A 24,055-nucleotide genomic window follows, 5' to 3' on the forward strand; every position below is an offset into this window, starting at 1 on the left:
AGTACACACACACACACACACACACACACGTGCGCGTAACGAGAGTGGTATATACACACCAAACATGCAAACATTCACAGAAAGAAATTAGATCTCTAAAGGCACGTAATCTTTCCAGAATTGATTGTAGTCAGTCACATGCAAACTTCACGAACGGTACAGCATGCAAAAACTCTCTTGTCAGCACAAACATAAATAATGCAGTGCAGAAGACGTAGAAAATTTCAAAGAAGCACGGCAGAAAGGATGATGAAAAAAAAAAAAAAATAAATAAGGTGACAAGGACCACGTGGGTGTATGCAATGATGATAATGTAGATGAAAAAAATGTGACAAAAGTACACACACACGCACACACAGAATATGGTGAGGTATCAATTTGTTCATGATCCGTGATTCGTTTAGGCGTCTGAATACTTATCCGTGTCAGTGAGAAATCAAACACATACGGAAAAGGTTGAGAAGCATCCATTGATCCTACAACTGTTATAGCTGTGGGATTAACTGTAATACTTTTCTTCCCTTTGGTATTACCCTGCCTCAAAAGTTCAGCAAGTTTAGCTTACTAACACTTATGATGCTTACTAAAGATTGCCACAGACACGGAAACATACGCAAATGAGGACACAGATCACGGACAAATAGATGTTCAGTTTTTTTTAGAGGGTTCCCTAAAAGTGCAGTGTCAGGTAGGTGGTGATCAGGAGGCAGCAAGTGGCAATGCTCTGGCTCCCCTGCACTCACCAGTCAGGATGTAGCAGGCAACAAAGAGGATGTGATGATGTGTGTGCGTACACTGTACAGATAGCATGGCTGATGCGAGTGTCAGATAGACTGACTAAAACAATGCTCATAATATGGCAATAGCTTCGTCATGCCATTCCTTTAGGCTACACTGAACATGTTTTCTTTATATATTTTCATCCAAAGAGGAGAAAATGCATTTAAATATACATCACGTTCTCATTGATTGAAAATAATAGAAAAAATAATGATGCAGCTGCTCACTTAATTAACACAATCAAGATAATGATGTTAAACATAAAGAAACGAAGCTGCTGCCATAGCGTGTTTTTGACAAACTTGCAGGGATAAAGTATACACAAATAAAGAGGAAATCGGGAAGAAGCAGAAAAAATACCAAACTACTGAAACTGGCGATTCTGGCAGAGAAAACAATGATCCCTGAATTCTGCAACTGTGAAATCATGATGAAAGAGTGAAAAAATCAGCACTACAAAGTTTTTTTATTTCAAGAAGGTCAAAATGCGTCGAAACTTTGGATCACGATTTATCAAGCGTTGCATTGAATGGGTGTAAGGACAAGACAGGGAAGGAAATCAAGTTCTCATTCACGTCTGCTCACATGGAAATTTTCAAAAAGAGAATGAGAAAATGCGGAAGTATTAGAAAATGAAGACAAGGAACCGAAATCAAAGAGCAAAACATCCTCCATACAAGTGGCATGGTGAATTCGAAGTCACACACGCACAGCATTTGAAGCTTCTAAGGTGTTTCATTTTTTGTTACTGGATGGTCGAAGGACGGAAATGAGATACCTATTATCCGGTTGCATTTGACGTTTGGGTTGCCTTGGTACCCCGGTAAACAGGTACACTGTGGTCGACGAGAGATGACGGTGCACAACGCGTTGATGCCGCATGGTATGGTGGTGCAGACAGGCACACAAATACCTCCTTGGCACACCCTCTCGCCACTACACTCCATTTTTTCACAAGGGACTGAGATATTCGGAGGCATTCCAGTAGTGGTCAGCAGTAAGGGGGGGAGGGGAAAAGGAGTAGGTGAAGATGAATCAGTGAAGACAATGTCCTTAGCGTCAGTAACTCCTTCAGTAACTTGGCTCACAGTCTCACCCGGTGTAGTAGTGAGATCAGAGAGGCTTTGGGTGATACGAGAAATGTATGTTACTTCGTCAGTACTAAAGGTTGTAACTTCAGGTATTTCGGTTGAATCTGTAGTGTTAACAGGTTTATCTGACGTGTAATGAGAGGCGAGTGTTGTCTGCGGAAAAACTGCATGAGGCTTCCCTGTTGTGTGTCCCGGTGTAGGTGACGGTTTATCCGAGGAAACAAACACGGTGATATTATCTAATACGTATGCAGGAATAGGTGTCGGTGGAGTCAGCGATGCGTCACGAGTGGATGAGCGCATTCCTTCACTGAGAGGTGTTGACGTATAGCCAGGTAGCAGTGTTCTTGACGGTGGTTCCGTGGTGTAATCAGGCTGACGTGATACAAAAGATGAAGAGTCTGTGGTGCCTTCTGGAGTGTAAGTTGTGTCAGTCATTTCTGTTGTGATGTAACCATGAGGGGGAAATGTGTAATCAGATGGCTCTGTAGTTGTTGATGGTTCTTTGGTTGTGTTGTCAGGCTGTCGTGTTACTAAAGGAACAGATTCTGTGGGATCTTCTGATGCATATCCAGACGAAGGTGTCTGTGATGCAAGTGTTGTGTCACTAACATGTGGCATCGTTGCTTCGGTGCGAGGTGTCGTCGCGAAGCCTGGTGACACCGTTAAGTGTTCACTTGTTGTGGTATAAGGCGGACGTGTGCCCAGTGAAAAAGGCGTTACAGTTTCTTGTGTTATAATCACCGGTGTCTGAACTGTGTCTGTGATATTGTAGTCAGTAGTTTGTGGTTCTGTGGTATTTGGAAGCAAAGTCTTTTCTGTTGAGTAACCATCTGGATGTGTTGTGTTGTCTGAAGGTGAAATTAGAGGCTTATCAGGTGGTGATGTCCGTGGTGGAACTGTTGCCTCTAAGATAGGGCTGTGTGGTGGTGCAGTGAGAGGAGTTAAGGTGTAGCCAGGTGGCCCCGCAGTAACTGGTTGTTTTGTTGTGTATCCAGGGGAAGGTGACGGTGATGCAGGTGTTGCGTCACTGGTGGGTGAGTCTGTTGCTTCAGTGAGAGGCGTTAAGGTGTAGCCAGGTGGCACTGCAGTTACTGGTTGTTTTGTTGTGTATCCAGGGGAAGGTGACGGTGATGCTGGTGTTGCGTCACTGGTGGGTGAGTCTGTTGCTTCAGTGAGAGGCGTTAAGGTGTAGCCAGGTGGCACCACAGTTACTGGTTGTTTTGTTGTGTATCCAGGGGAAGGTGACGGTGACGTCTGTTCTGCATCCCTTGCAGGTGTGTCTCTTGTTTCAGTGAGAGGTGTTAAGGTGTAGCCAGGTGGTACCATCGTTGCTGGCTGTTTTGTTGTGTATCCAGGGGAAAGTGACGGTGATGCTGGTGTTGCGTCACTGGTAGGTGAGTCCGTTGCTTCAGTGAGAGGCGTTAATGTGTAGCCAGGTGGCACCACAGTTACTGGTTGTTTTGTTGTGTATCCAGGGGAAGGTGACGGTGATGCTGGTGTTGCGTCACTGGTGGGTGAGTCTGTTGCTTCAGTGAGAGGCGTTAAGGTGTAGCCAGGTGGCACTGCAGTAACTGGTTGTTTTGTTGTGTATCCAGGGGAAGGTGACGGTGTGGTCAGTGTTGCGTCACTGGTGGGTGAGTCTGTTGCTTCAGTGAGAGGCGTTAAGGTGTAGCCAGGTGGCACTGCAGTAACTGGTTGTTTTGTTGTGTATCCAGGGGAAGGTGACGGTGATGCTGGTGTTGCGTCACTGGTGGGTGAGTCCGTTGCTTCAGTGAGAGGCGTTAATGTGTAGCCAGGTGGCACTGCAGTAAGTGGTTGCTTTGTTGTGTATCCAGGGGAAGGTGACGGTGATGCTGGTGTTGCATCACTGGTAGGTTGGTCTGCCGTTTCAGTGAGAGGCGTTAAGGTGTAGCCAGATGGCACTGCAGTTACTGGATGTTTTGTTGTGTATCCAGGGGAAGGTGACGGTGATGTCGGCTCTGTATCCCTTGTGGATGGGTCTGTTGTTTCAGGGAGTGCCGTTAATGTGTAGCCAGGTGGCACCATAGTTGCTGGCTGTTTTGTTGTGTATCCAGGGGAAGGTGACAGTGATACTGGTGTTGCGTCACTGGTGGGTGAGTCTGTTGCTTCAGTGAGAGGCGTTAAGGTGTAGCCAGGTGGCACCACAGTTACTGGTTGTTTTGTTGTGTATCCAGGGGAAGGTGACGGTGATGCTGGTGTTGCGTCACTGGTGCGTGAATCCGCTGCTTCAGTGAGAGGCGTTAAGGTATAGCCAGGTGGCACTGCAGTTACTGGTTGTTTTGTTGTGTATCCAGGGGAAGGTGACGGTGATGCAGGTGTTGCGTCACTGGTGGGTGAGTCTGTTGCTTCAGTGAGAGGCGTTAAGGTGTAGCCAGGTGGCACCACAGTTACTGGTTGTTTTGTTGTGTATCCAGGGGAAGGTGACGGTGTTGTCAGTGTTGCGTCACTAGTGGGTGAGTCTGTTGGTTCAGTGAGAGGCGTTAATGTGTAGCCAGGTGGCACCACAGTTACTGGTTGTTTTGTTGTGTATCCAGGAGAAGGTGACGGTGTGGTCAGTGTTGCGTCACTGGTGGGTGAGTCTGTTGCTTCAGTGAGAGGCGTTAAGGTGTAGCCAGGTGGCACTGCAGTAACTGGTTGTTTTGTCGTGTATCCAGGGGAAGGTGACGGTGAAGCTGGTGTTGCGTCACTGGTGGGTGAGTCCGTTGCTTCAGTGAGAGGCGTTAATGTGTAGCCAGTTGGCAATGCAGTAAGTGGTTGCTTTGTTGTGTATCCAGGGGAAGGTGATGGTGATGCTGGTGTTGCGTCACTGGTAGGTTGGTCTGCTGTTTCAGTGAGAGGCGTTAAGGTGTAGCCAGGTGGCGCCCCAGTTACTGGCTGTTTTGTTGTGTATCCAGGGGAAAGTGACGGGGATGTCGGCTCTGCATCCCTTGTGGATGGGTCTGTTGTTTCAGTGAGAGGTGTTAATGTGTAGCCAGGTGGCGCCCCAGTTACTGGCTGTTTTGTTGTGTATCCAGGGGAAGGTGACGGCGATGTCGGCTCTGCATCCCTTGTGGATGGGTCTGTTGTTTCAGTGAGGGGCGTTAAGGTGTAGCCAGGTGGCACCACAGTTACTGGTTGTTTTGTTGTGTATCCAGGGGAAGGTGACGGTGATGCTGGTGTTGCGTCACTGGTGTGTGAGTCTGTTGCTTCCGTGAGAGGCGTTAAGGTGTAGCCAGGTGGCACCACAGTTACTGGTTGTTTTGTTGTGTATCCAGGGGAAGGTGACAGTGATGCTGGTGTTTCGTCACTGGTGGGTGAGTCTGTTGCTTCAATGAGAGGCGTTAATGTGTAGCCAGGTGGCAATGCAGTAACTGGTTGTTTTGTTGTGTATCCAGGGGAAGGTGACGGTGATGCTGGTGTTGCGTCACTGGTGGGTGAGTCTGTTGCTTCAGTGAGAGGCGTTAAGGTGTAGCCAGGTGGCACCACAGTTACTGGTTGTTTTGTTGTGTATCCAGGGGAAGGTGACGGTGATGCTGGTGTTGCGTCACTGGTGGGTGAGTCTGTTGCTTCAGTGAGAGGCGTTAAGGTGTAGCCAGGTGGCACTGCAGTAACTGGTTGTTTTGTTGTGTATCCAGGGGAAGGTGACGGTGATGCTGGTGTTGCGTCACTGGTGGGTGAGTCTGTTGCTTCAGTGAGAGGCGTTAATGTGTAGCCAGGTGGCACTGCAGTAACTGGTTGTTTTGTTGTGTATCCAGGGGAAGGTGACGGTGATGCTGGTGTTGCGTCACTGGTGGGTGAGTCCGTTGCTTCAGTGTGAGGCGTTAAGGTGTAGCCAGTTGGCACTGCAGTAAGTGGTTGTTTTGTTGTGTATCCAGGGATAGGTGACGGTGATGCTGGTGTTGCGTCACTGGTGGGTGAGTCTGTTGCTTCAGTGAGAGGCGTTAAGGTGTAGCCAGGTGGCACTGCAGTAACTGGTTGTTTTGTTGTGTATCCAGGGGAAGGTGACGGTGTGGTCAGTGTTGCGTCACTGGTGGGTGAGTCTGTTGGTTCAGTGAGAGGCGTTAATGTGTAGCCAGGTGGCACCACAGTCACTGGTTGTTTTGTTGTGTATCCAGGGGAAGGTGACGGTGTGGTCAGTGTTGCGTCACTGGTGGGTGAGTCTGTTGGTTCAGTGAGAGGCGTTAATGTGTAGCCAGGTGGCACTGCAGTAACTGGTTGTTTTGTTGTGTATCCAGGGGAAGGTGACGGTGTGGTCAGTGTTGCGTCACTGGTGGGTGAGTCTGTTGGTTCAGTGAGAGGCGTTAATGTGTAGCCAGGTGGCACTGCAGTTACTGGTTGTTTTGTCGTGTATCCAGGGGAAGGTGACGGTGTGGTCAGTGTTGCGTCACTGGTGGGTGAGTCTGTTGGTTCAGTGAGAGGCGTTAATGTGTAGCCAGGTGGCACTGCAGTTACTGGTTGTTTTGTCGTGTATCCAGGGGAAGGTGACGGTGTGGTCAGTGTTGCGTCACTGGTGGGTGAGTCTGTTGGTTCAGTGAGAGGCGTTAATGTGTAGCCAGGTGGCACTGCAGTTACTGGTTGTTTTGTTGTGTATCCAGGGGAAGGTGACGGTGATGCTGGTGTTGCGTCACTGGTGGGTGAGTCTGTTGGTTCAGTGAGAGACGTTAAGGTGTAGCCAGGTGGCACCACAGTTACTGATTGTTTTGTTGTGTATCCAGGGGAAGGTGACGGTGATGCTGGTGTTGCGTCACTGGTAGGTGAGTCCGTTGCTTCAGTGAGAGGCGTTAATGTGTAGCCAGTTGGCAATGCAGTAAGTGGTTGCTTTGTTGTGTATCCAGGGGAAGGTGACGGTGATGCTGGTGTTGCATCACTGGTAGGTTGGTCTGCCGTTTCAGTGAGAGGCGTTAAGGTGTAGCCAGGTGGCACTGCAGTTACTGGTTGTTTTGTTGTGTATCCAGGGGAAGGTGACGGTGATGTCGGCTCTGCATCCCTTGTGGATGGGTCTGTTGTTTCAGTGAGAGGTGTTAATGTGTAGCCAGGTGGCACCATAGTTGCTGGCTGTTTTGTTGTGTATCCAGGGGAAGGTGACGGTGATGCTGGTGTTGCGTCACTGGTGGGTGAGTCTGTTGGTTCAGTGAGAGGCGTTAATGTGTAGCCAGGTGGCACCACAGTTGCTGGCTGTTTTGTTGTGTATCCAGGGGAAGGTGACGGTGATGCTGGTGTTGCGTCACTGGTGGGTGAGTCTGTTGCTTCAGTGAGAGGCGTTAAGGTGTAGCCAGGTGGCACCACAGTTACTGGTTGTTTTGTTGTGTATCCAGGGGAAGGTGACGGTGTGGTCAGTGTTGCGTCACTAGTGGGTGAGTCTGTTGGTTCAGTGAGAGGCGTTAATGTGTAGCCAGGTGGCACCACAGTAACTGGTTGTTTTGTCGTGTATCCAGGGGAAGGTGACGGTGAAGCTGGTGTTGCGTCACTGGTGGGTGAATCCGCTGCTTCAGTGAGAGGCGTTAAGGTATAGCCAGGTGGCACCACAGTTACTGTTTGTTTTGTTGTGTATCCAGGGGAAGGTGACGGTGATGCTGGTGTTGCGTCACTGGTGGGTGAGTCCGTTGCTTCAGTGATAGGTGTTAAGGTGTAGCCATTTGGCACTGCAGTAACTGGTTGCTTTGTTGTGTATCCAGGGGAAGGTGACGGTGATGCTGGTGTTGCGTCACTGGTGGGTGAGTCCGTTGCTTCAGTGAGAGGCGTTAAGGTGTAGCCAGGTGGCACTGCAGTTACTGGTTGTTTTGTTGTGTATCCAGGGGAAGGTGACGGTGATACTGGTGTTGCGTCACTGGTGGGTGAGTCTGTTGCTTCAGTGAGAGGCGTTAAGGTGTAGCCAGGTGGCACTGCAGTTACTGGTTGTTTTGTTGTGTATCCAGGGGAAGGTGACGGTGATGCTGGTGTTGCGTCACTGGTGCGTGAATCCGCTGCTTCAGTGATAGGCGTTAAGGTGTAGCCAGGTGGCACCATAGTTACTGGTTGTTTTGTTGTGTATCCAGGGGAAGGTGACGGTGATGCTGGTGTTGCGTCACTGGTGGGTGAGTCTGTTGCTGCAGTGAGCGGCGTTAAGGTGTAGCCAGGTGGCACCATAGTTACTGGTTGTTTTGTTGTGTATCCAGGGGAAGGTGACGGTGATGCTGGTGTTGCGTCACTGGTGCGTGAATCCGCTGCTTCAGTGAGAGGCGTTAAGGTGTAGCCAGGTGGCACTGCAGTTACTGGTTGTTTTGTTGTGTATCCAGGGGAAGGTGACGGTGATGTCGGCTCTGCATCCCTTGTGGGTGAGTCTGTTTTTTCAGGGAGTGCCGTTAACGTGTAGCCAGGTGGCACCATCGTTGCTGGCTGTTTTGTTGTGTATCCAGGGGAAGGTGACGGTGATGCTGGTGTTGCGTCACTGGTGGGTGAGTCTGTTGCTTCAGTGAGAGGCGTTAAGGTGTAGCCAGGTGGCACTGCAGTTACTGTTTGTTTTGTTGTGTATCCAGGGGAAGGTGATGGTGTGGTCAGTGTTGCGTCACTGGTGGGTGAGTCTGTTGCTTCAGTGAGAGGCGTTAATGTGTAGCCAGGTGGCACCACAGTTACTGGTTGTTTTGTTGTGTATCCAGGGGAAGGTGACGGTGTGGTCAGTGTTGCGTCACTGGTGGGTGAGTCTGTTGCTTCAGTGAGAGGCGTTAAGGTGTAGCCAGGTGGCACCACAGTTACTGGTTGTTTTGTTGTGTATTCAGGGGAAGGTGACGGTGATGCTGGTGTTGCGTCACTGGTGGGTGAGTCTGTTGCTTCAGTGAGAGGCGTTAAGGTGTAGCCAGGTGGCACTGCAGTAAGGGGTTGTTTTGTTGTGTATTCAGGGGAAGGTGACGGTGATGCTGGTGTTGCGTCACTGGTGGGTGAGTCCGTTGCTTCAGTGAGAGGCGTTAAGGTGTAGCCAGGTGGCAATGCAGTAAGTGGTTGCTTTGTTGTGTATCCAGGGGAAGGTGATGGTGTGGTCAGTGTTGCGTCACTGGTGGGTGAGTCTGTTGCTTCAGTGTGAGGCGTTAAGGTGTAGCCAGGTGGCGCCGCAGTTAATGGCTGTTTTGTTGTGTATCCAGGGGAAGGTGACGGTGATGCTGGTGTTGCGTCACTGGTGGGTGAGTCTGTTGCTTCAGTGAGAGGCGTTAAGGTGTAGCCAGGTGGCACCACAGTTACTGGTTGTTTTGTTGTGTATCCAGGGGAAGGTGACGGTGATGCTGGTGTTGCGTCACTGGTGGGTGAGTCTGTTGCTTCAGTGAGAGGCGTTAAGGTGTAGCCAGGTGGCACCACAGTTACTGGTTGTTTTGTCGTGTATCCAGGGGAAGGTGACGGCGATGCTGGTGTTGCGTCACTGGTGGGTGAGTCCGTTGCTTCAGTGAGAGGCGTTAAGGTGTAGCCAGGTGGCACTGCAGTAACTGGTTGTTTTGTTGTGTATCCAGGGGAAGGTGACGGCGATGCTGGTGTTGCGTCACTGGTGGGTGAGTCCGTTGCTTCAGTGAGAGGCGTTAAGGTGTAGCCAGGTGGCACTGCAGTAACTGGTTGTTTTGTTGTGTATCCAGGGGAAGGTGACGGTAATGTCGGCTCTGCATCCCTTGTGGGTGAGTCTGTTCTTTCAGGAAGAGCCGTTAACGTGTAGCCAGGTGGCACCATCGTTGCTGGCTGTTTTGTTGTGTATCCAGGGGAAGGTGATGGTGGGGTCAGGGCTGGGTCACTGGTGGGTGGGTCTGTTGCTTCAGTGAGAGGCGTCAAGGTGTAGCCAGGTGGCACTATAGTTGCTGGCTGTTTTGTTGTGTATCCAGGGGAAGGTGACGGTGATGTAAGTGTTGCGTCACTAGTGGGTGAGTCCGTTGCTTCAGTGAGAGGCGTCAAGGTGTAGCCAGATGGCGCCGCAGTTATTGGTTGTTTTGTTGTGTATCCAGGGGAAGGTGACGGTGATGTACGTGGTGGAACTGTTGCCTCTAAAATGGGGCTGTGTGTTGCTGCAGTGTGAGGCGTTGAAATATCTTCTGTTGTGTATCCAGGTGGAAAAGTGGGTGTTGTCGGGTGTGAGTCGCTGGTATGTGGGTGTGTTGCTTTAGTGGGAGTTATCACTGTTGATGACTTTGGGAAGACTATTGGTCGCCCTGTTGCTTCTGTTTTTTTGTCTGGCGTTGTGCCTTTTTGAGCAGCCTCAGGTGGGGTCGGTGAAGTAGTTAAAGGGTCATCTGTCTGTTTGGAGGTACGAGGTGTCAACGGAATGGTAGTCGTAACAGAGACTGCACTTTCTTCTGTAATACTGGTAGTGGTAGTTTCGTAGAAGGGTGCTTCTGTCTTTGGAAAAGCTGTTGTCAAGGAAAATGGAGGAAAAGAGGTAATCTGTTGACCACTGGGAACGTTGGGGGTGGGATCTGGAGGAAAGATGGAGTGAGATGGCGAGGAGGTGTGTGGTTCGTCACCATCTAATGTTAGTATAGTGGTGGGGGTCGTAACTGTTGTTGTTTTGGTGGTTTTGATGGTGGTGGTTTTGTTGGTGGTAGGCAACGCTGTAAAAGAAATTTATAACAATCCTCATAAGACATTCTTTTATAACACTATCTAAGCTTTTCATGGAAGGGAGGGGGGAGTCTTGAACTTTGATGTGCAACCATGCAACTGTGTGTTTACCTCCCAAAACTCTGTTGCTTGAAGGGATTTTCCTAACCAAAATGAATCACTCTATTTGGCATATTCTGCATTTTTTTAATGGAGTAGCATCCAGTGGAACTTTTCTTTTTAATATCCTATCATGGCATTGGTCTGCCTTCTTTACTCTAAATATAACTCTAAGAAGTATTGCATGTGGGTAAACGCTCTCTAGAGCGGGAAATACAAGAGCATCAGATGCCAACTTGAAAATTTTGCCAAACTATCAAAACAAGGACCAGTGAGTGGCTAATTGGGAACTCTTTTTGGCTCATATTTACCAAGGCAGTGTGTGGACTCACTCTGTTTGGCCTCAGCTTGTTTGAGAGGTTAACGGGGAGGAGGGAGGGGGGGGGGGGGTTACTGTCAATTTGTAGCTAAAGCAAATACCTTTTTCACTTTGATTAACTGTTAAGGCTAACTTCTCTTTCTTTATATCTTTCATGACTATGTTACAACAGTTTATAGAGGTCAGTTGTAATTTTATGTGGATTATGTTAAATTATGAACCCTTGATCACCAGGGTTGTCCGGCCTAGTTTGTGTTGCTGACGAGACGGTGCTAGGCCTATGTGGCTGGGTGCCTATGACATCTCAGTTTAAGTTGTGGTCTTGCTGTGTTAAGTGCTTTCGTGGGACTCCTGAGTATAGCATAAATTTGCAGCCCCGTTGTCCGTGATTCCGGACAATAGGGCTGTATATTTAACAGCATTGGACAAAGCAACCCGTGCTGCAGAGGGGCTGGGGGGGGGGGGGGTATTCTGGGGGACATCTCAACTCCACGTGTGGCAAGTTTCAGCAGCATACCTCAACACCGTGGCTGGTTGTGATTATTTCATCATATACCTTGTTTGTATCCCCCATATTTATACATTTTTGAAATTATTATATTTTTCAATGCAAACTTCATGGCCTAATATCAATCATTTATAATCAAATTTAGAAGTGCAAATATTTCATATATAAATTATAGGAGTAAATTTTGTGCCATTTCTAAATGTATTTTTTACTCCAAAAGTTTGTCCGGAATTCCGGACATGCCTGGTGATAACGTAATATTTGGAGCCAAGGTGATCAAGGGTTAAAGTGTGTGTGTGGCATATGTTCTTCATAACAATGTTAACATCTGTGAGAATGTAAATAATTAATAGGAGGGTAAACTGACAATAGCCTAAGATATATGATTGAATGGGGACCCTGTTAGTGGTGTTAGATTGTACATACTGGACGCTTATGTCACAATGAAGAGTAGATTTAAGTTGGGTGTTAGGCGAGCACCTACAGGGATGTTACCGGGACGAGGAGCTGCAATGTGGGAGGGGAGCAGCACTGGTTAGGGATAACTGTGGTGGAATTAGTAAACAATGTACATGATGAGAGTGACAGGGCGGGATGTGCTTGTCTCATGCTGCCAAAACCATACACAAGCTGCTCTCGCTCACAGCCTCGCTCACACATGCACACAAACGATACAAATTTATCGCGTCACGCCCTGCCAAGTGCTGGAGCATGATAAAAGCGTTTATACATCGATAATACTTTTGCAGATAACGACGCCAACGAAGTAATATACACAAAAAATAATACACAGATGCAGCATGCCAAAAACAGAAAAATCAAACCCACAGAACGCAAGATAGAGCACATGATAAAAATGTACAGGAGAACGCACTTACAAGCTATACACAATATGTTTATGGTGATGCGACGCACAAAGTTCAAAGATTGTTAGTTTTTTCAGGCAAGTCAGAGGATGATGCTCAGTTACTGGGCATGCCTTTTTGCCGGTCGAGGCAGCATGGAGTGGGTGGGGGGTTATGGTAGAGTGGGGGAAAGGAGGAGGAGAAAAAAAAAAAGGAGTAGGAGTAGGAAGAGATAAAAGAGAATGTTAAAAGAATGTTGAGAATTAAAGAGTTCAAATCAGGCATTTAAACTCAAAACTAATATGGGGAATAGATTTCCATTGTGTATCTTGATAAGTATTAGATAGGGAAGATGATCCCAGCATAGATCATGGTTAAAAGAAAAAAGAAAAAAAGAAGAAAAAGAAAAAAAAACACACATGAAAGAAAGGTGTGTAAATGGAAATAAAGATAGGATGACCCAGCCTCGAAAGGTGAGTAGGGAGGCAACAGGAAGGTGAAGCAGCGCAACACAGGCAGCAACTAGGCTATTACTGGTGTCAAGGGTGCCGCATGCCGTGCTCCTCCACACAGATGCCACGTCACCACATACAAACACCACGCCAGAGAGTGAGGTCAACAGCCAAGTTTTGAAGGGCCGAATAGTATACTCTCTCTTCACGACCAGTTCGAGGGCAACACAAGGAAGGCAGTTGAGCTGGGCCCCGCACCCAAAGACTGATAAGAAAGCATGGCCATTTGAACTGTTACACGTATGATGAATGACGTCACTATAATGTTACTTGCCTTGGGCCCCGCACCTAAAGACTCATAAGAGAGCATGGCCATTTGAACTGTTACAAGTATGATGAATGACGTCACTATAATGTTACTGCCTTTTGTCACGTCCTTGTCTTTCTAGGCGTCAGGTAATACGTGGGTTGTTGGTGGTGGTGACGGAAGCCAATTGCATGGAGGTGTGCTGTGAGTTACATGAAGGCCATATACAAAGCAAACTCACAAGCGTAGACTGTCAGGTGTTAATGCGGCAGCACAAGTCTCTGCAGCCTCACATTTCCTCCACTGCATGGGCGAGCCGGCGGTCCTCACTCCCCCCAAGGCACGTTCTCTCCCGTCGTGATGCCCTCTTAACCAACCTAATATGTTAATTGTTGCCTAGGAGAGTGTTTTCTGCATCAAAATGCCAAGATGCCGGGCAGCAGCCAGGCCATGCCCACTCCAAGGGCAGCGTCTAGGGTTAGTGTCATGAGCCTAATTAACCAGCAGGCCACCACATGCCAGACGGGCAGAGCAGACAGGAGGGGGAGAGAAGAACTACGGGCAGGCAGTTCCCTCACCTTTTCTCCCAAGAGCATGAAACACCAAAGTCCAGATGTTCGAGGGAGAGGGGAGTCGAGTGCTTCCTAGGGAATGACTTCATCAAGGCTAATAAACTAAGAACATCAACTGAAGCTGATCATGTAACTAGAACACATTAAAATGCAAAGTAATTGAGTTAAGGGCAAAACCAGGGACATATTAATGCCAGCATCGTCCCCATGTTTTATCCCATCAATTTCCTGTTGTTGACGTCACTAAATCTGAACACAGGTTAACCTTATGTCTATTAGCCTTGGACTCTATAACCCTCACATCTCAGATATCCTGTTATCTTTGGTAACATGCCTAAGAGAGGAAAGGCTAGAATGTCAGGCTGCCTTGAAGGTTAGGAAGACGAAGAAGAATGAATGTTCAGGGCAATAGAAACCCTTGTGGAGGAGGGGCGTGCACCTACCTGGGCGACACACAAGCAGCGTCTCGTCACACTTCTCGCCGGGCCGGCATGGAGGGTCGCAGGTCACGCCTTCGTCCAGCACTGTCACACACACAAAGGTTGGTGGAGGTCAGTAGAGGCTCAGCTATTACCAACAAGGGTCCAGTTTCACAGTCCAAAACACGGGATTCGTAGGGGCCCAAACCAAACCATTCCCCAAGTTTGTGATGCTTTGTACACATCATCAAAGACTGCAATCGTTTTATCTACTAATTTTAAGTTAATTTTTTTTTTTATAAAATGCCATACACTATACAAGAAAGATCTGTAGGCTGTGATGCTTTGCAGAAAATCAATGAACTTATGGTCTTGTTTGGTTTAGATCACTGTGTTGGACTTCAAAGCTCCCGCAAATATTCAATATGATAACTCCAGAACATATAACTGAACATTTCAAATATAAATACCAGTGTTCTTCAAACATTTCTACCTGTGACTCAGTTTTAATGTAAGACTTTTCCTCACAACCCACTGTGAAACCCCTTCAGAATACTAAGAACTTTGTGCCTCCTGAGATCTGGGAGCATCTAGTTCACTATTTGTGAGGAATGGGAGACCCAGTGAGTAGTCCCTCATGACCCAGTACTAGGGTGCAACATGTGGCTTGAAAAACCCTGGCGTATAAGATGTAAGTTCAACTTATTCATAACACAGTGATAACTTACATGGATGGAAGAGCACAGCATGAAGGGAAGGAAAATGTCGTTGCACCGTGGATGTTATGAAACGGAAACATACATGGTTAGACCAGCTTTGCAGTAAAACAAAAGCAAGAGCAAAAAGACAGGAAAGGTGGAACATGGTTATTTCTTATTATAAGTCTGCTTATGAGTAAATGGCAAGTGTTAATGATGAACCACATTTAATTATTACTGAAAAAGCAACTCTTACTCATCGTAAAAGGCTGAATCCACGTGAGATATTAGTACATTTTTACAGTAGGCTATAGGACAGTACAAGAGACTGGCCGAGGGCAAAATAAAAAAAAGTGAAAAGGATGAAAGAATGAATTTAACTAATTCTTGCATTAGGGAGTTGAAGAGCATATGGATGACATGTAGATTTAATAAGCCGCTAACCAAGGTAATTTAACACAAGCAAATACAAAAAAAAGTGAAAAATACAAAAATACAAGACCTGTCGAGCACTCTAACTTACTATTCTTATTCTCTATGAGTAGGCTTTATATAATAATTGACCTTGGGGTTAGTTCAGCTGTTGAGTACCTTGTACAGTAATAAGCAATTCAGGATCACTTACAAATTATGCCAAAATCCATCCAAGACCATGTGATTTTTGTGAGTATCATCCCCATAAGCTCCCTATTTGAATATGACTCAACCTTGCCTCTTCGGGTGAAAAGCAGCAAGGTTCAACACGAGATGCACTGCCTTCACAGACACAGGGATGCAAAACAAAGCAAAACAGTACTTACGTGGCCTGCAGGTACAGCCGTCGCACAAATAGCCAGAAGAACAGTCATCGTTGTCATCGCAGACACAGGCTGTGGTGAGGATGACGTGAGTAAAGGCTGTAGTGTTGCTGCACAAGATTTTTTCTCAGAATCATTCCTATGCTGTTCAACTTCCCAATGCATGAACTAATCAGTAACTTCATTTTTCATCCCTTTCAGGATAAAATCTGGAACAGCCTTCCTTCGTCTGTATTTTTCCCTTCCAATGACTTAAATTTTTCATGAGGGGAGTATCAAAACAGTTATCTACCTTATATTGATTATAGTATCGTTCGAGATCTACATTAATTTTATACGACTAGCGTGTTGCGGGTTTCAAAACATATATATATATATATATATATATATATATATATATATATATATATATATATATATATATATATATATATATATATATATATATATATATATATATATATATATATATATATATATATATATATATATATATATATATATATATATATATATATATATATATATATTATTGCTTTGATCTCGGCCTGCCTCCTATACCATAATTAGGGAAGATGTGCTGAAATTAACGAATGTTATAATTACTATATATGCAAAACGATCCATGGAAAACTATTCCCTGCAATAATCAAACAGCAAATAGTACCTGAAAAGTTAAATTCTAGCGAAGGCCTTTATTAATTTACCTTGCATGGTTTACTCTAAATCCCCAAGTGGCTTACTGACAAAGGAATAACTATTATGCCCCTTTCAGACAGGGCCACTTAGCAGCGCCTCTCAGCAGTGCTACCGCTTGTAAGTACTAAGATAAGTGGAGGCTTTCACATGCAGCCACGACCACAAAAAAGTAGCGCTGCAGACGGTTTGAGTAGTTGTCTTCGCTGCCGGTGGCGACCATAAAAAGTAGCGCTGCTCGTCACGATACCCGGCATCCAAATGTAGCTTTTACACGTAGCTGCGGCCGCGCCACTGGGCTGTATTAGGTACAACTCCAATCCGAGAAGTTTCGGGTCCCTACAAAGGTCGGTTTAGGGGCCGTATTATAAGTCCAATCCGAGAAGTTTCGGGTCCCTACAGAGTTATTCATCACGAACTCTGTAGGGACCCGAAACTTCTCGGATTGGACTTGTATAGTACGGCCCCTAAACCGACCTTTGTAGAGACCCGAAACTTTTCGGGTTTGACTTGTAATACAGCCCTTGTAGTACGGCCCTTAAACCGACCTTTGTAGGGACCCGAAACTTCTCGGATTCGACTTGTAATATGACCCACTAGTGACTATCTCAGCAGTGCGTACATACGTGGCGCGACTGTAGCGTTGCTAACGCCTGACTCCTTATACCGCCAGTCTGGGCGTGAAAGTCAACAAGGTTGACTGTATTGCAAGATATAGTGAGAATGGCGTCGGACAAGGATGTGCTGGGGGAAAGTTTCGATACAGATGATGATGAGGAAATCTTTTAATCATACTCTTGTATGTCATCGACGTGTGAAAGTCCCCGGTTTGGTCTTTCCAAAAGCAATGGATGGACCCTGAATCTTCTTTTCCTTTTACGTCTCTTTTTTCCTTATGAGCAGCCTTCCAACGCACGTTAGCAGCACCACCAACGCCCGTGTGTAGTGCTACAAACGCACGTTAAAAATTCCAGGAGCAACACCTTTGCTCGTGAGTAAACACCACAGAGCAGCGGTGATAAGTGGCCCTGCCTGAATGGGGCACACACAAAAAATAATCTATGGAAACCTGTCATCCAATTCAACAATCAAAAGAGATGATGATGCTCGCGAGATATCTTAGCTTCGGCCTTAATTAATCAACTCACCTTGCATGGCTTACTCCCAAGAGGCTTAGTGACAAAATCTTAGGAAAACAATGCAAAAATCGAACTTCTCATTTATCATATAAGGAATTGAGATAATGCTCATATGAGAAAGTCATAGCTGAGGCCTTTATGAACTTCCATATTCTGCGTGGGTTACATAGCATCCTCATGAGGCTTAGCGGCACAAGCATCCCAGTGGCTGAGATCACCGATGGCGGGTAAGTAACACAGTACATGCACACAAATAAAGCGAAACCTCTGTTACCGCTGTTGGAAGCGAAAAAGAAGTCACAGTACAGTCACGTCGTACAGTCCAGTTTGGCCCCTTTGTTGACATTTACCTGGTGGCGCTATGGGAGAACACCTGACGGTAGCGTCGCCGGTGTAGCTCGGGGGGCAGGAGCAGCGAGGAGTGTGGCTAATGGCCCTGCAGTCAGCATCCAGCCCACACGCCTCTGTCATGACGCACGGGTTCATGCAGCGGCCTGAGAAGCACGCCTCGTCCTGCTGGCAGTCCGCGTCACTGCTGCACCCAGAAGTGTCTGTGTGTGCGCCAAAAGCCTCAGAAATGACGGCCATGACGGAAACACACGCACACTCCAGCCAGCGTTCAGCTTCATGTCAAGGTCTGAATGTTTCCCTCTTAGATGCCCTGTGTGTGTGTGTGTGTGTGTGTGTGTGTGTGTGTGTGTGTGTGTGTGTGTGTGTGTGTTCGTCAACATGCGTGCTCAGTCGAGTCTAAGATGATGAGTGCTGGGTCTCACTCGTTAGCAATGAGCATTATATTATTGTGATTATCATTATTATTATTATTATTATTATTATTATCATTATTATTGTCAACCAACGTTACCATCATCATCATAATTATTATAGGCAGTGGCATAAGATATGGATAGCATCAAGAGTCTACTTTAGAACTTCACTACAGGTTATGTTATTCTGCTGCAGCTAACATTATGACGCGGTAGGGCACAGCATGCTAAAATTGGTTGCAGGAGATCCAAAAGAGCAGCAAACCATACAAGGCAGTGGAGGTGAAGATGGAGAAGAGGAAGAGGAAGAGGTGGAGAAAGGTGGAAAGCCCACAGATAAGAAGAAAAAAAATTGATATAAAAATGGGCAATGACTATGCTTTAACAACTGGAGAAGAGCAGAATGGATAGACGCAAAAGGGGAAACAAGGAGTCCATAGGAAGGACGGAAGTGGAAGGTAATGGATGAACGCCTCTAAGAAGGGGCGGGAGGATGATTCATGAATGGAAACAACTGGAGAGCTAGAAACATACTGATGCATTGCTCTTATTGCTTAGCCACTGTATTAGTTAGTTTTAATAGATCTGTTATTTCTTGGTGTTAAAATATGAGTGCTGAATTTACGTCCATTGGCTAGTAAATTATCATACGTACTTGGGAGCACTAATTAACCTTACGGAGGCAGAAAAGGCAGTTAAGAGTGGACCTTGCGTCATTATGCGGGGGAGGGAGGGATGGGGAGGGAGACGTACCTGAGATGCAGAAAGGAATGTGATCACGAACTTCGCATCTCTCTGAGGATTCACACGGATTCCTTAGCGTGCAGGGGGAGCGGCATTCTTTGTTGTAGCAGGCGAGGTCGCTGGGACAGTCACTGTTGTCTCGACACCCCACTGTGGCAGGGGAGGGGACGGGGAGGCCAGAGATGAGGAGGGGGAGGCACGGTCTCATTACAAAGGGATGCAAGACAATGAATGATACACCTGCCGCTCTGTTCGTCTGCCAGACCGCCAACTTAAAGGACCTATCAAAACTAAAGTGTAGGTGGCGCAACATATCCCAACATTTGAAGACGTGAGATCAGGAAGAGGGAGGACATAATCTGGGTTCAGACTTCAGAGTGAATATTGAAAACTCACTACATAGGTCTACATGGAAGCATGAATACTAGAGAAGAGTTCTAATCTATTTTATAGAGGGAAAGAGAGCACTGTTATAAAGGAAAACAAAACTAGTGTATCTGCATGGAACAAAAGGATAATGTCAAACATGCAACGAGGACGCAGGCACCGGAGAGGAGGCACAACACCGCTGGCACTCACCAGTGACGCAGGTGGCACGCTGGTTCTCCACCTTGCAGTCTTGCTTGGCACCACAAGGGTTCCGCTCCACGCAGGGGTTGAGGCACTTCTCGTTGATGCATGCCTGGTTGGTGGGACACTCAGAGTCATCCCGGCAACCCACCGCTGCTCCGTCAGGTAACAGCCGAGGAAGCGCGCAAGGAGGCGGGGAAAGAGGGAAAGAAAGACACGTTTTACAAAAGTTCACATAAGAGGAAGGAACGTCAGGGCAGCGGTGTAGTTGTTAGGGAGACCTCTTGGTAGAATCAATTTATGAAGTGCAGTGGCTTAAGTGTTATACTCCGCTCCAGCGACTTCGTCAAAAAAAAATGTTCTTCAATGGTAGCAGCTGCGTTGGTGTGCGCTGACCCACCGTTACCTTATACCTTAGTCTAAAGATATAGATACTCTGTAGACTAAGGTACCACGAGTTCTCTTGACAAATAATCGGCAATATGGGAAAACAATTGCAATCGGTAAACATTTTCATTAACACGTTCTGACTGATGATTGCTGAATAAAACTTCCAGGCAGCAGCACACTTCACGTTATAAAAAAAAAAAAAAAAAAAAATAAATAAATAAATAAATAAATAAAAAAAAAAGGTTAGGGGAAAGGAACGAGGCTGAACCATGAGGTGAGCATAACTTTTGACCAACTCGCTGGGCTGGACAATGGTATGACGCTCCCCGCTACACCTGAGTGAGGACTCCTGTGCAACACCGGCTACTCTGACGCACCATGTGGCGCCGAGCTAAGGGTCACGCTATGGAAAACCTGACTGTTCTGTGTGTAGTTAGTTGATGTGCACTCGGAAGAAGAGGGTTGTTTGGTTAGAGTTGTTTGCGTTACTTCAGAATTACTAAAGAAAGAGTGTGTGTGTGTGTGTGTGTGTGTGTGTGTGTGTGTGTGTGTGTGTGTGTGTGTGTGTGTGTGTGTGTGTGTGTGTGTGTGTGTATCGCTGTAAAGGAACACATAGAATCAGGGACTTAACAGACAGCCACACATACACACAAACATGAAGTACAAGTATTGGCAACACTGAACACACGATGCAGGAGGCATGCTGGAGGGTCAGGGATACAGACATGCCAGGGTTAGGCTCAGCACACTACATTTCAGGCAGCAGACGAGGCTACGATTGCCGCCCGTTGCCAGGTGAGGCACCCCGAGGCTCCACGCCCGTCACCCCGCCTGGCTGGGCACCGTGTCCTCACGGAACGGCAGATGAAGGTGAGCCTCTGGGGTGCTGTCACCTGGCTGGTCCTTCCGGAGGACGGATCAGGCGTCCTGCACCTCCGTGGACCACAGGCCGTTATTAAATCTTTTTACGTATATATATATATATATATATATATATATATATATATATATATATATATATATATATATATATATATATATATATATATATATTAAGAATGCAAGCGTTATCCAATGATGGCCGGGGTTAGTGAAGCAGCATCAGCAGCAACAAACCGATGCAGACAAACAGGCGTATTATGCATCAACAGTCTTCACGCTTGATGCCACAGCGTTACCTTATTTCTAGTTTATTAGTCTTTCCCATTTGTTTCGAGGCGAAATCGGTTAATAATGTATTAAAATGTTGAAAAGCAACGTCACAGTGAAGCGTCAGACATACGGACAGACACAGAAGAGTAACCACAGGACACACACAAACACACAAACACCCGCACATACACATACACACACACGGCTCATAGCAGCAGCAATATCGATATTAAGAATAACAGCCACAAAGGAAGAGTTTTGTGTTTATGGAGGGTATGTCAGGAAGTTACGTCCATCTGGTGGAAGATTTTGAAGGGGAGGAGGAAGGGGAGGGGGAAGGGGGAGGGAAGGGGAGGGTTGCTATAGGCACTTCCGAGGCGGAGTAACAACGACGGACCTGCACCGAGAGTCACCGCGGTCAAGATTTGTGTTTGTGTTAAAGGCGACGTCATGGTGAAGGTCCATCCTTGCTACCGCGTCGAGTGATGCAGCTCAGAGACAAGCTTCCCACAGGGAGTGAAGAACGCTTTACTAAGTGCGAAGCCTCGCCTGACAGTGAGGCATGAGTCCTGTAAGGACTCCTTCAGCTTCTCACTCAAGAGGAGGTGAAGAGCTCGGCCCAAAGAGCCCTGCAGTCAGCCAAGCGGTCTCTAAGAAGACTACGGGAGGAGGAGGAGGAGGAGGATACAGCTGGGTTGGGGCACTAAATATTACCTTGGGGACATCGGGAGGCTAGTGTCGGCCCCGTGGGACACTGGCAGGTTAACCTGTGACTGATCACTAGGCACACGAACCCACTACCACAAGGACTTGTGACTTTACAAGGGTCTGTGCACCGCTTCTGGAGGCACGCCATGTCCCTGGGGCACTCCAGACTACTTGTGCATCGTCTGCCCACCGCCGACAGAGTCTTTGGTATGGTAGGGCTTGGGATGGTGGACGGGGTGAGGGGAGATGGGGCAGTGGGGACCAAAGGAGGGAAGGTAGTTGGCCTCGAGGAGGTTAGTCTGGTTGTGGGTGTTGTAGTGAGGCGAGGAACTATCTCAGGGGTGGTGGAAGGTGTTTGTAAAGGTCGAGGTGTGGTTGTAGGTACACGAGAGGATTTTAAAGGTGCAGGAGTTGTGGGTCTAACTGTAAAGAAGGGTGTGTTGGTTGTCTTGAGGGGAAGAGACCGTGGTGTGGTGTAGGATATGGGTGGCTTTGTGGTGGTGAGGGGTCGTTTTATCACGGTGAAAGGTGGCTTAGTTTGCCGAGGGGGTGGAGGCTGGGAGCTGGTTGAGGGGAAAGCAGTAACAGGAAGTGTGCTTGGTGGAGTCGTGGGTGTGAAGGGAACTCGGTGTGTAAATGAGGGAGTAACTTGAGTCTCGGGGACAAAAGGTATCTTGGGGATGGCAGGAGTAGTGGGCTGGGGAGTGGGAGTGGTTGGAAAGAAGCCCTTGGGTCTCAGGGTCTTAGCTACGTCCTGCGAGGGTGTGGTAGTGGGTGGGTGAGTTTTGTTTCTGTTGATGCACATAATTTTGATTTGTCCGTGTGAGCCCCTAGAGGCGGAGCACTGTCGTGTCCCACAGGCCTCTAGACAAGGGTCTTTGCAGTGCCCTTGAAGACACAAGTGTGTAGTAGTGCCGCAGTCTGCGTCACTCCGACATGGAGGCGCAGAGGACCTGACGGTGGTGGTGATGGTGGTGGGAGTGGAAGGGGTAGTAGGAGTATCGATGTCTGTGAACACATGCAAAATATAGGTGGGTGAATAAACATAAATACAATAGGTATCATATGGAAGGAAATCTCTGTTAAACAAGTTCTGTGGTGGTAACAACAATAGAAAATACTGAAGAGCTACTGTCACTGAGTCAGTCTTCGTCGCAACTCAAAAGGTGCTAATACTAAGCTGTCTTTGTGGTGGTATTTTGTAGCTTTCAGAAATGTTCATCAGTACTAAAGAACTGGAATTAGCTTCCAATGAGTTATAAGTGGACTTGTGTATTAGAGATGGTCTAATTTAAACCAATATATTAGCAGAAAAAATGGTAGAACGTAAGTATCTGAAACTTTATATTAGTCTACTCCGGGGACATTTGGTGGACACACTCCCTCACGTGCACTCGTGGCCAGAGACGCGCTGATTTGATTGGCAGCGGAGGACACCAATCCAGTCACGGTATGGTCCCTGGCCACGGATGAAAGTCCACGAAGGGGGTGGGTCCTCCGAAGGTCCCGCCTCGGAGGTTAGTCGAAGTGGCTGGCTATGACAAAACTACGGGCCACTATTGTCCACCACCGCTCAGTCGGGTTAATACATAAATAGCAGCAGCCGGGGCCGCTCGGCTCCTGGCTCTGGGCTTTACCTTTGACGCAGCCTAAGCCAGGGTCGACAGTATAGCCAGGGGGGCAGAATTTACAGAGTGGCTTGTGATCCTCGACGTAGCAGGGGGTGTCCCCGGGGCAGCCGTAAGAGGCACATGGGTCCACACACTGGTAGGACACACAAGCCTCGGTGGGAGCACATCCTTCGTCCCTCAGGCAGATGGTGACGGATGGCGTGCAGTCTTTCATGCAGATACACACAGGAAGGTGGTTGAGCACGTCGCACTGCTTGTTAGGGGGGCAGGGGCGGCCCACAGCACAAGGGTTGGCGCACCGGTTGTCGACACAGGCCAGGTTGCTCGCGCACTCTTCGTCACGGCGACACTCAATCGGGCCTGTCGCACACACAATTTCTCCCACTGAGTTCACAATGAAGCCATACTTGCATATACACGTAGGTTTGTGCTTCCTGACTTCACACACTTTATGAGCCTCGCAGACTGCGGCCTCTCGGGAACAGGGGTCATGACAAAGTCCTTGAGCCTTGTCACAAGCCAGCTGTTCATCACAGTCGCTATCCTCGCGACACGTGATCACCCGGGATGGCTCCGTGGACGGCCCTGTGGTGCAGGCTGGGTCTGGCTCGCAGGCCACCTCAGGCTGCCCCACAAAGCACTGCGGACAGGAGCACTTGGGCACGTGGGCCACGGTGTGACAGAGAGCACGCTCACCGCAATGGTGTCGCAGCCAGCACGGATCTTTACACTGTCCACTGATACAAGCCTGAGCCGATGGGCAGTCTGTGTCTAGCGTGCACGAAGTATCTAGTGTGTGGGAG

General features: G+C 47.6%; 1 protein-coding gene and 1 long non-coding RNA gene across 14 annotated transcripts in view; one reads left to right on the forward strand and one right to left on the reverse strand.

The window, feature by feature from the left end:
• Window positions 1-24,055, reverse strand: part of LOC127007397 (uncharacterized) — a 236,880-nt gene that overhangs the window by 85,175 nt on the left and 127,650 nt on the right. For all 4 annotated transcript variants that reach the window (XM_050878330.1, XM_050878328.1, XM_050878332.1 and 1 more), the window contains exons 29-35: window positions 23,259-23,612; window positions 21,628-22,629; window positions 19,381-19,524; window positions 18,811-18,951; window positions 17,644-17,844; window positions 15,462-15,530; window positions 13,988-14,068 (exon numbers count right to left, since the gene is read on the reverse strand). In XM_050878330.1, coding sequence (XP_050734287.1) covers window positions 13,988-14,068; window positions 15,462-15,530; window positions 17,644-17,844; window positions 18,811-18,951; window positions 19,381-19,524; window positions 21,628-22,629; window positions 23,259-23,612 — 1,992 coding nt within the window. The remainder of the gene's footprint in view (window positions 1-13,987; window positions 14,069-15,461; window positions 15,531-17,643; window positions 17,845-18,810; window positions 18,952-19,380; window positions 19,525-21,627; window positions 22,630-23,258; window positions 23,613-24,055) is intronic.
• Window positions 2,819-9,272, forward strand: LOC127007401 (uncharacterized). 10 transcript variants are annotated; one of them, XR_007760235.1, is made up of 6 exons: window positions 2,819-2,950; window positions 3,311-4,075; window positions 5,756-5,875; window positions 7,556-7,675; window positions 7,916-8,515; window positions 8,996-9,272. It is a non-coding gene; the product is annotated as an uncharacterized LOC127007401 (long non-coding RNA). The 10 variants fall into 10 exon arrangements; XR_007760232.1 differs by lacking the exons at window positions 7,556-7,675; window positions 8,996-9,272 and adding exons at window positions 6,781-6,955; window positions 7,076-7,195 and having other exon boundaries at window positions 5,756-5,940; window positions 8,276-8,878; XR_007760234.1 differs by lacking the exon at window positions 8,996-9,272 and adding an exon at window positions 8,636-8,878.

This window comes from Eriocheir sinensis, chromosome 35 (genome assembly GCF_024679095.1).
Source record: "Eriocheir sinensis breed Jianghai 21 chromosome 35, ASM2467909v1, whole genome shotgun sequence".
In the NCBI taxonomy this organism is placed as follows: domain Eukaryota; kingdom Metazoa; phylum Arthropoda; class Malacostraca; order Decapoda; family Varunidae; genus Eriocheir; species Eriocheir sinensis.